Source organism: Acomys minous (assembly GCF_964271855.1).
Source record: "Acomys minous genome assembly, chromosome: 1".
Classification (NCBI taxonomy): domain Eukaryota; kingdom Metazoa; phylum Chordata; class Mammalia; order Rodentia; family Muridae; genus Acomys; species Acomys minous.
Genome location: NC_140483.1, coordinates 88,727,017 through 88,739,144, shown reverse-complemented (window position 1 = coordinate 88,739,144; position 12,128 = coordinate 88,727,017). Strand labels below are relative to the sequence as shown.

The 12,128-nt window shown below is 44.7% G+C and overlaps 1 protein-coding gene across 4 annotated transcripts in view; it reads right to left on the bottom strand.

Moving 5' to 3' along the window:
- The window catches only part of FRMPD1 (FERM and PDZ domain containing 1), a 145,629-nt gene that overhangs the window by 25,141 nt on the left and 108,360 nt on the right, over positions 1 to 12,128 (bottom strand). For all 4 annotated transcript variants that reach the window (XM_084778083.1, XM_084778082.1, XM_084778085.1 and 1 more), the window contains exon 6: positions 1,317 to 1,424. In XM_084778083.1, the coding sequence (XP_084634209.1) occupies positions 1,317 to 1,424 (108 nt within the window). The remainder of the gene's footprint in view (positions 1 to 1,316; positions 1,425 to 12,128) is intronic.

Here is a 12,128-nt window from a genome sequence, read left to right as displayed (position 1 = left end):
TTTATCAATAAATCCTTATTTAAAACATCACTCTCAGGCTAAGAAAAGGCTCTGTGGCCAAGAACATTTGCTGCTCTTACAGAGGACCTGAATTCAGTTTTCAGTACCCACAGGGTGCTCTTAACTGTGACTCCAGCTTCAAGGCATCCAATGTCACCCTATTCTAGTCTCTCTCTCTCTCTCTCTCTCTCTCTCTCTCTCTCTCTCTCTCTCTCTCTCTCTCTCTGTATAAAGACCAATACAGATACATATACACAAATAAAAAGAAGCCTTGTACTGGCTGGTTTTGTATGTCAACTTGACACAATTTAGAGTCATCAGAGAGGAAGGAGCCTCAGTTCCAGCTGAGGTCCAGCTGTGAGGCATTTGCTCAGGTAGTGACCAATGGGGGAGTACCCAACCCATTGTGGGTGGTGCCATCCCTGGGCTGGTGGTCCTGGATTTCTAAAAGAAAACAGATTGAAAAGGCCATGTGGAGCAAGCAGTAAGCAGCACCCCTCCATGGCCTCTGTATCAGCACCTGCCTCCAGGCTCCTGCCCTGTCTGAGTTCCTGCCCTGACTTCCTCTAATGATGGACTATGGTCTGAAGGTGTCAGCCAAATAAATCCTTTCCTCAACTTTTTTGGCCACAGTGTTTCGTCACAGCCATAGCAACCCTGAATAAGCGAGCCTTAAAACAATGAACCCGAGGGCCCAAATATCCCTTAATAAACATGTCTTCGAACCCCATAGCCCAGGCCTTCTTCTATCAACCCTGGATCTTTCTATATCAGAAAGGACTCAGAGCATGTGTGAGTGAACAAAAGAAGTGAAGGCACACAGCCCCAGGCTCAGGTCTTTGCCTACTGTGTGACTTAGCAGTTAATTCTCCTAATCTCTCTAAGCTGCCTTCTATTCCTTTGTTACAATTCCTCTTCTGCAGGATATGGTAATGACTAAGGACTGGGCACACAAAAGGTTTACAGTGTATGACAGATGCTGAGCTCTTATCAGTAGATGCTGAATTCCCAAAAAACAAAACAGAAACCCCAGGTACCACCACCATTACTGGCAACATATTAATATTTCCTTTTCACGGGAATAGAAAGCTCACTCGTAATAAGAAGCGGGGACCTGCAAGAATTATCACAGTAGGAGGGTGCAGTTGGTGGACAACAGGCAGCCACTGTCCATCTGGACTTGCTCCTCATGCCACCCTGGGCCCAGGGCTCCACCAGCCTCCCTCGTCCTCACAGGGGAGGTCCATTAAGCCTCCAGCTAATGCCTAGTGCCCCTCTGCAGCTCGCCCACTTCCCCTTCCTGGCTACTGACGTACCTGGCTGTGCCCGCTGACCAGCACCTCCTCAGCAAAGTGCACCTTCACGGGGTTGGTCTTCAGCCGGGCCCTCTTCTCCTCGGTCAAGAAGGATGACTTGGGGACTCCCTGAAAAAAAAAAATAGTGACATGACACACTTTGGAATAGCACACTCATAAAACCATTTGCATCTTCTCATTTCTGACAAAAAAAAAAAAAAAGCCAAACCCAGCCTCGTGGCTGCTCAAAGCCTGTACAAAAGGAAGGTACCCCATTTAAAAACTTCTTTTCCAAGAACCTGAAGAACCCAACCCTGACAGTGTTCTTGTGTGTCTGAACAGCTGGAAATTCCAAATGGCAGCAAACTAGGGACGACACAATGAGACAGAGAGGACGAGAAGGGAGAGACCTGAAGTCCCACCCAGGTCCTACCTCAGGAGTTGTGAAAACTTCAAACACAAACTCCTATGAATGGAAATGCACAAGTGTGTGTGTGTGTGTGTGTGTGTGTGTGTGTGTGTGTGTGTGTTTGGACTAGAGTTAAGGTCCTAGCTTCTGTGTAAATGTAAGGGCAAAATCAATGCCATAGTCTATATTAATGTATATTCTGTAATTAATGATGCTCTGTATGAGAACTTGTCCCCTAGGTGACCCTTCCCCCTGCAGTCTGGGAATGACACCTGCCAGCAGTCCCCAGAAACTCCACCTGAGCGATTACATACAACTAGACCCCAATGTTCCTCTGAGATAAAAACAAAAACAAAAACAAAAAACCACCACCAACAACAAAAAAACCAACAACAAACAAAACCCCTTCCCCTCCATACTCAGACTCCAACCAACAGCCAAAAGGTTGATATTCCTGTGACCCACGGCTTCCCTGAAGATCCAGGCTACCCCCAATCTGCCTAAGGGTCGACATCCCTGTGACCTACAACCCCCACTTCCCTTTATGAACCCACTGTCCTTAAAGCTCGGAGTCACTTCCTGCCATGTCAGGAAGGATTGTGATTCAAAGCTCCGAGCCCATAATACAGGACCCTGTGTATGTTGCATCAGCATCGAGTCCTGGTGGTCTTTTTGGGGGTCTTGAGACCTGGGTGATCTTGGTATAACATTCTGGGGGCTTGCCGGGATCCCCCAGGCCCCTAGGCCCCCAAACCGAGGGTCCTACATCGGCCAATAAGTGTGTGTCTGTGTAAAGTGCACTGTCTGTCTATGCCGAGGCTCTGTGTTTTCAGGCATCCTGGGATTTCTGTATCTGTGGCAGCAGGGGTGACTTAGCTGTATAGTCACGGCTGTGGGAGTCTGTGAAGACGTTCCAGATCCATCAGGAAGGGGGCTCTGAGCCCCGTCAGGGATGCCTTATAGCCTCATGGGGGGTGCTTCTGTACCCATAGAGCCTCACATCTGTTTAGTGCTGGATCTGGCTACTCAGCGTTCTCCTGGGTGGGCGAGCCGATACGTTCGTTTCCTCTCAAATCAGCAAGCTGAACATGTTTGTGCGTCCGACGACTGTTGTGTATGTGTATAGTGTTGGTTGAGGTTTTGTGTATGTAGTGTTGATTGAGACTGACCACCTCAAGTTTGGGAGACAAAGTGGGTTGCTCCCGCAGTATGGCAGATGCCAATGTCTCACTACCTGTGCGCACCAGGAAGTCTGATTTTGTCGGTTTGAGCTTTGTTTCCTTTTTGTCTTTGTGTGACTCTCATAACTAAGAATCTTTTGTAGGAATTCCAGACGAGGTCTGGTTTTCTGATTCAGGCAGAGCCCGGTTACAGGATAGGCTGTGTTGAGTTTGGTTTCTCAACGTGACAGAGTCCTGCTGGCTCTCAGGACGTTTGCTGTTCTGAATTTTGGTTCTTTTCTCTTGCCATCGGGTACATTTCTATGTGTAGTCATTTTAAGTTTCTGTTTCCTTGTAACCGTCTCAGTTCTAGAAATGGGCCAGGTCTCAAGCATGGTAGAGAGGCCTGTCCCAAGTACGGAAGGCCCTCTGGGGACCCCCGACCACGAACATGGGGGCTATTGGATTCTTGCTGGTTAGAAACACCTGAGTCCTCAGCCATCAGTGGCGTGCCCTGCTCCTCACCTGCCTGTGCCCTCTGGAGAGGAGTGGAAACAGGATTGCTAAGGTCTGCCACCACCTGTGCTGAGCTAGCACCAAGATGACACAGGAGCTGCAGGCTTTTGGGGCGGCTGCTGTTTGGCCTTGGTGAAGGCTTTTTCCAGCTTGCAGTTTGGTTACAAGTCTGGCCCTCCAAGTATGTTACACTAGTCACCTGATTTGGGACACCACTGGAAAGCCCCAGCTCCTGCCTGCATTAATTGAGTTTAACAGGTGACAAAGTATTTTTCCCTTGAATTTACATCTATAGAAAGTTTTGTCTGCCTATCTTAAAATGTATTAATGTATGTGGCCACTATATGTTTGATTTTAAATGTATAAATTTATTATGTTCTGAATATCTTGCTTGTAAATTACTGGTTATTGAAGATGGTTAAAAAATTTTTTAACATCTGTAACAAAAAGATTAACTTAAACCTGTAAGTTAGAGTTGGAACCATTCTAAGCAGCAAGTGAGATAAGCCAACAGGTCTCTAAAGGTACTTTTTAATTAAGGTTTTCATGTTATTATTGTCCTGTATTTCAAACGAGACTTAGAAAAGATAGAATTTAAAGCAATGTTTCTTTAATAAGGTATTAAAGCTTTACCTCCAGGCTAAGACTATACTGTGAACTCTTATCTAAAGATTTGTAATTTGCTTATTGGGTATCATATTTAAAATTTAAGTTCAAACACTTGTTTAGAACATATAAATATGTGTACGTGTTTGTAACACACATGTTTTTAAATCTCAACCATGTGGATCACCTAGTCTGTAGCCTGCCATGTGACCCTACCATCTTCAGATAGCCACAGGGGATATGGCAATAATTTTAGAGCCTCCTGATCCTAATGAGCTCTCTGCTTGTTATGAAGGTCAATACAGGTTAACACACTGCTGTATGGCAGACTTTGGAAATGGGTAATTCTAAAAGATAATTTTAAGTTAAGAAATATTAATTTTAGAGCTATTTAATTGTTTACACTGTTAAAATTTGGGTTTTTGTCATCTAAATTTATGGTTATTATATTCTAACTTCATTCTCAAAAAGGTAGAAATTGCTACCTTAGGAATATATTTGGCTTTATTTTCTGAATATGGCTATGTTTTTAAACTGCCCACCATGGCCTCTGACACCACGTGGCTGGCCGTCATGTTGATTCAGTGATAAAAAGTGTTGGGGACGGGCTATATGGCCAGTGTTCTTCCATCTTGTCAGAGCCTAGGTTCCTATTTCTCCAGCAGTCTGTCATTTACCAGAAACCAGCTGACCCTGTCGTGGTTCAGCAGTTAGACACCTGTTGTGGTTTATTGTGGGGGACGGTCATTCTAAGACCCCCGAGCTCATAGTAAGAGCTACTCCTTTCTGGCTATAAACTAGCTTTTCTAGTAAGACTACTGGTAAAATCAGATTAAAGGCCAGCTGCCTGCGAGCAACAGTTCCAGGAACTTTTTCCTGACTAACCAGATCTTTTACAACTTCCCCTTCTCTCTGGAATTTCTTCCTCTTCTGTGATTATAGCAGCTGTAAAGGTAGACACCTGCTAGAGCATTCCAGAGTTAGGTATCCATAGCAACCCTCGCTGACACAAATACCCATGCCCCCCCTTGCCCCCGTGTCTATAAAACCTTCTACCTGAAAAATAAAATTTAAGACCTTGATCAAAGACTTGCTCTTCTTCGTGTCTTGTGTTCTGTCCTTATACAGGGGAATTCTCCTCCTGAGCGTTAGTTGAACCCCGGCAGGCCGAGTCAAAAAAGGGTGGGGCTATAGCCTCTCTGCCATCTTGGCTAAGGGCAGTCACATGGCTGGAAGCTATTTTGGTTGTGGGAGACTCAAGCCTCTCTATTGAAGGCTGCCAACCACATTCAGTTGCCTTGCTTAGCACCAAGAGCAACCTCTGTCCTTTAAGCTAGCTTTTGCTGTTCAGTCTTAATGATGAAATGTGGCAGAATCAGCAAGATTGCCAGTCCATCAATGAACTACATCTATGATTGAAAGTTTTGCTTTGATATTAGTTCAGAAATATATTTAAAGTTGTACTAATAATGATGTAGCTTGTGGTCAGCTATATCAGTGAATCAGCTGCCTGGTAGTTAATGAAACAATTCCAAGAGAATGATGCCTCATCTCCTAGGTGGGGTAGATGGTTTTTGGTTGTTCAACTATTTGTATACTGATACAAACTTAAGGTTATGTTTTGATTACAGCATTCTATGTATCAACTCTTTTAAGGTATTGTGCCTATGTAATTCTTAAAAATGCTATGTGCAGTTCCATTGCTTTTAAAAAGCCACTATCTCAAAGTGTTTAGGATAATTAAAGCTTATGGTTTTGTTAGATACTAGTTTAGTTAATCACAAGTGTTTTCTAAAATAATCAGTCAATATTTAGCTAAAAACAAGCAATTCAAATATACTAAAATTAGACAGATGGTCCTCTAGCACTTATCTGCAGATTATAGTAAGATGTAGTTTAGAGCAGATAGCTAAAGACGGACAAGGATTGAACACAGATATGCTGGTCCTAAAGCTTATCAGAGACCTGTTGAATGTGGCATTCAATATATTTAAACTAATTATGACAGAGAATCCTACATCCTAGTAGTAATCCTTAAGGTCTCTGAGAAGAGTTGGCATGGCAGACGACTCCAACTCTGGATTGTGGTTTCTATCCAGTGGGCAAACCTGCTCCATGGATCAGCCTAACTATGTACAAACTGGATACCCAGAGAGTCATTGTCTTGTGTTGCTGAATACGAGGCGAGGTCTGTCTCTTCTGTGTTCTCCTTCCACAAAAACAGCCTCTCATCTTCTGTGCCTCTGTGCCTGATGGCCAGACTGTCTGCCCATGGTGCCATGTTACCATAGGAGACAACTGGTACAGCTGTCTAGGTCCCAGGAGATGGCTAGTCACCTCTGTCATTTTGATTGGTACATAATATTGTCTAGGTTACAGTTTATCCTTCTCAGGTCTCTGGTTACATTGATGGCTGAGCTAGTGGTAGCTTGACAGCTAGAGGACAGTTAGATCCACTATTAGTATGTTAGTCAACTCATTAGCTAGTCAAAACTACTAGGTACTATGTCTCTTCTCTTATTTAAAAAGGCAAACAGGCTTGCCTTGCTCACAGGCTTCATGTTAAATGAAAAACAGTTTTTAGTGTAACTCAACTGTCTGTGTCTCTTGGTGAATAACTGGATAGAAAAAAAGGTGTGGTTTATATAAGGTCTGAGGATCTGAAAGTTTAGGTTAGGCAAGTCTAAAGTATTTAAGGGTTTGAGAAAGTGTTTAAGTGTTGATACATGCAAGATAAGAATGTTAGAAGGTCTAAGAAACTGTTCCAAGAAAGTGTTTTAAGGTTGTCTATAATAAAGTGTTTCAAGTTGATAAATGCACGTGTTTGAGAGTGAGAAAACGTTTAATATTTGAGTGTCTAAGAAAGTGTTTAAATGTTGGTTAAAGGATTTTTTTTTTTGGATTTTTGGGACAGAGTTTCTCTGTGTAGCCTTGGTTGTCCTAGACTCACTTTGTAGACCAGGCTGGCCTTGAACTCACAGCAAATCGCCTCTAAGAGAAGTTTTGAGATACATAAGCATAAGTTGCACATTTAAAATGAGACCAATGGTTACAATAAGCTGGTAGAGTACTGGCTGCTTATTAATCAGTCCCAAGTTCAATATTTTAATTTCCCTTTGGTTGTATCCTGAATATAGACTTAGGGTTGCTTCTTATCATGTTAAAAATGAGTCTGTCCAATCTGTATATCAAGTCTTCTGGACTGAGAAAAAAATGTTCATACTTTTACCGTGCTTCAAAGGCATAACCCTCCTCCAGCTGTCTTAGAGACACAATTTTAACTTCTGTCCCTAGTCTGCATTTGTCTCAGCAGATTTTTACCTGGCTAACAGACTGCATCCAGGGCTGCTGAGATATGGACTTGCTGGAAGCTGATGTAAACCAGTCTGGCAGATATGGCTACTCCCTGTCTCTTCAACTAGATCAGCTAAACAGATGCTTTTGATGAGTGCCCCGTTAGCTTTTGACTAGCTTTTCAGCCTTTCCTGGCTCTGATAACAGTGCCCCTAATGTCAGCAGGAAGAAGTTACAGAAGAAAATGACTTCGTCTGTTTCCCCACTTTATAGGCTGAAAAGCTATGTCAAGGGCAACTCTCTGGCATGAGGGACAAATGGCTATAATAAAATAGACTCTTAATTCTGTTTAAACCAGTCATGCTTTGTGTCCTCCCTTATATCAAGCAAAGGTTGGGTGCCATCCAGCTAATAGTCATGAGGGCGCAGTACCTGGCCCTACAACAGGCCGACTCAGAGAAATAAGTTTCAGGAAGACCCATAATTGGGTCTTCAATGAACCTGTCAGAGGGGGGAATGTAAGGGCAAAATCAATGCCATATTCTATATGTAATGTGTAGTCTGAAATTAATGATGGTCTGTGTGAGAACTTGTCCCATAGGTGACCCTTCTCCCTGTGTTCTGGGAATGACACCTGCCAGCAGTCCCCAGAAACTCCACCGGAACAATTACATATAATTAGACCCCAATGTTCCTCTGAGATAAAAAGACTTCCCCTCCAGACTCAGCCTCCACCCAACCTGCCTGAAGGTCAACATTCCTGGAACCTACAACTTCCCTGAAGATCCAGCCTCAACCTAACCTGCTTAAAGATGAACATTCCTATAACCCACAACCCGTTTCCCTTTATGAACCCACTGCCCTTGAAGCTCGGAGTCACTCTCCTATCCTGCTGCGTCAGGAAGGATTGTGATCTGAAGCTCTGAGCCCATAATACAGGACCCTATGTATGTTGCATTAGTATTGAGTCCTGGTGGTCTTTTTTGGGGGGTCTTGAGATCTAGGTGACCTCGATATTACACTGAGTGATCTCAGTATAATATAATGAAGCCTGATCCCAAGCCATTCTGGCCTCTGTGCATGCACTTGTACATACACATACATACACACACACATACACACTCACAGTCACAAACTCACACAGACCCATAACAGAAACAGACCAACACATACACATATACACATATATAAATACACCTTAAAAATAACTTTATGAAGCCAGATGGCATAGCAAGTGCCTGTAATCCCAGCACTCTGGGAGGCAGAGGCAGGCAGATCTCTGTGAGTTCAAGACCAGCTTGGTCTACAAAGTGAGTCCAGGACAGGCAAGGCTACATAGAGAAACTTTGTCTTGAAAAACCAAAAAACCAAACACTTTATGACAGGTCAAGCAGTGGTGGTGGCACACACCTTTACTCCTAGAACCTGGGAGGCAGAGACAGGCAAATCTATGAGTTCGAGGCCAGCCTGCTCTACAGAGTGAGTTCCAGGACAGCCAGGGCTCCACAGAGAGACCCTGTGTTAAGAAGAATAAACAATTCTTCCAAGAAACATGCTCCAAAACTGAATGACTTCGGCTATCTTCAACCTTCTCTGAATTTCAGTTTTTCCATTCATACATGAGGGAGCTCCATAGAGCATCCTGACGCTCTGGCCACTGTGACTTGTGGCTGGCCTCTCTTAACTGTTATCTTCTGATAGTCTCTTTCTCCATAATTAGAAAGACTCACATTAGTTGGTATGGTCAGATGGTAAGCCCCTTACATGGTCACATCAGGTCAAACTGTGGCACCAACAGTGTCTTATATGAGCCACAACAACAGGACATGCTCTTCTTGCACAACAGAGGGGTCCCAGCTAGCGTCCTACGTGCCCTTCAATACTCTAGACAGTCTTTTAGGCCAGTCTTTAGGATGTCCCTATGTAGGTCCTGAGATGGCACTCTGGGCCATGTTGTATGTAGCTGAGGGGACAGTTACGCAACAGCATTGGGGACCTTGCTAGAAGCAAACTTCACATGGACTTAGACACCAATGCATGAAGTACAAGAAATGAACAAATGACCCTGAAATTGCAATAAGAAGATAATTGTCTGTGACTTGGTGTGACAGGACATGCAACTGTGATTCAGCATCATAGAAACACAGCTTGCTTTCAAACCTTGAGCACGAGAGGGAAGCCTAGGTAGCTCTGCTCCCATGGAGAGATGCCTGCAGACATGCTTAGTTTTCCAATATGAAAAGAAAAATGAAATAGGAAAAGAAAAACGTTCAAATCCAAAGTTATTGATGAGACGATTGGATGACTCCTATGCAGGAGAACTTAGGGTTCTACAGAACCAGAATCTGCCACAGTTGGCACTGCCCAAGATCAGAGAAAGGAAGACACATTCAGAGACTATAGATGGCCAATATCAAGTTCTCCACAACGGAGCATGGACGATTCAGAAAGCACACACACCAAAAAGCCTATTGTTAGTCTTGGGAAAGATCTAAGCCATGGGTGGGGAGTTTTAAACGCCGACCACTGATAACTAAAGAGTTAGTGAGGACAAGTCAGACCCAACCAAGCTCATTTCTCTTTTGAAGGCAGAATTCCGGATCGACAGGCCAGGCTCCTGTGGATATGGCAGAATTCCTTCCTGCCTGCCAGGCATTTAATAATCCGTCCACACTCCCGCTGTGGAGAAGGCCAGATGCGGAGCCATGAGGTGGGTTTGGCAATGGTTCATCTGCACTTGCAATAGTTTGGGCTGCTTCTCTCTTCTTCTTTTCCAAACCCAGGGCCTTGCTCCTGTCAGACCAGGCATCTCCCACCGAGCTCTAAGGACTGATTTCTGTCTAAGTAACTCAAGCTCCCTTCGGCTTGCGATAACCCTTTACTGCTGATACTCAGCAGTGCCTTGGATGAAGGCAGAGGAAGACTTTATGAAGGCAGAGCACTGGTAAGAGGTCATCAGAGCTCACGCAACAGATATATGGAGTGAGATCCTTGAGAATCAGGAGAAGCTGAGTCCAAGGCCAGGAAAAAAAAACCCAGGAGGGCGCACGGAACAGGGCTGTCAACAGAGCACAGAGGGTCTTCAAAGCAGCAGCCTGCAGGCACCGCTCTAAAGACCGGGAGCAACCAGGGGGCAGAGCAGGAACCTACAGGAGGCAGTCGCTGTTTCTCACGCTAGGCAGGGGGAGGGCAGTCTCCTAAGAGTTAGGCCCAGAGCTGGAACATGATAAAGAAAATCAGCTGGCTCAGAACTAGACGAGGCGGAGAACTGAAAAGAAGAAGAGGCTTCTTGACAAGAAAAGGTGATTATAGCTGGCAACTACACAAATAAGCCTCTCAGCCCCAGGCCTATAAAAGCATAGCTGGCTAAAACACCCAGCCAGGCAACATGACCTGACATGGATTAAAAGGAAGAGTGACTCTGAGGATTTAAAAAAAAAAAAAAATCAATTGGACAAGCACGGGATGGGGGTTTCGCCTTGGAAGCTAGCTATTCATTTAAAAACCAGCTCAGTATTTCATTGACCACAAGCTTCACCCAAGCCAACAGTGTGACTGGCCTTGCCAACTGTTAATCCAACCCCCGGGCTCCACTAGCACTCTTAATGTACATTGGAAGCGTCCCTTCATTCCCAGGGTCACTCTTGGGGTGTTGGAGGAACTGTGGACCTTTCTGGATGTCACCATTTGCAAGGGTCACTGTGAAATTGTAATCTATCCAAAAAGCCATCAGCAGAGTGAGAAGTCACAAAAACCGCACCTATGATGAGTCACTGTTCAGCTTGAAGACACGAAAGACGTACTGCCAAACCCCGGAGCAGCTATCTCAGACAAGGTAGACTGTTTTGAACTTGGATAGTCAGTGGGAGTTACGATATAGGGCCTGTCACTCCTGGAACCACTCAACCATGAAACTAGCTGCTTTGATTTTTGTTTGTTTGTTTTGAGACAGGGCTTCTCTTTGTAGACCAGGCTGGCCTCCAACTCACAACAGTCTGCCTGCGTCTGCCTCCCAGTGTGCTGGGGTAACAGGTGTGCGCCACCATGCCTGGCTGACACATTCTTTCTCGAAGCAGCCAGTTTAGAGCTGGTCGTGGTGGCACACAACTATAATTCCAGCACTCGGGAGGCAGAGGCAGGTTGATCACTGTGAGTTCGAGGCCAGCCTAATCTACAAAGCAAGATTTTTTTTTTTTCGAGACAGGGTCTCTCTGTGTAACCTTGGCTGTCCTGGACTTGCTTTGTAGACCAGGCTTGAGGATCCACCTGCCTCTGCCTCCCCAGTGCTGGGATTAAAGGCATGCCACCATGCCCAGTTTACAAAGGGAGTCTTAGACAGCCAAGGCTACACAGAGAGTCCCTTTCTCAAAAAACCAATAAACAAAGACAATACAATACAACACAACACAACACAATACAATACAATACAACACAACACAATACAATACAATACAATAATAAAAGAATGTGTCATCATCTGTCACCAAAAAGCCCAGTGCACAGTGGCTCCCATGTTTTCATATCTGTACATTAGCACTGAGAGCCAGGCGCCCAGCTTCTGCAGCACACCGTGAACCACTTGTGTAAGTGCCCGGATATTTTAAAGGAACAATTTGGAGAATATGAGCTACCATTTATCTTAAGACTTCCTGGTGCCACGGATAAAATGTGTGTTTTTGCTGCAAAGTAAATGTTTAAAAGTGTTGGGGTAGGAAAAACTTGCTGGTCAAGAGAATGAACTCTGGCCTGGGCGGACACCCAGGTTCCAACTGTGCTGGGACTGGTCACTTTGGCTAAGGGGCCACGGAGGGAAGGGCAGGGGGGTAGGGTGGGGTGTGGGAGCTCACC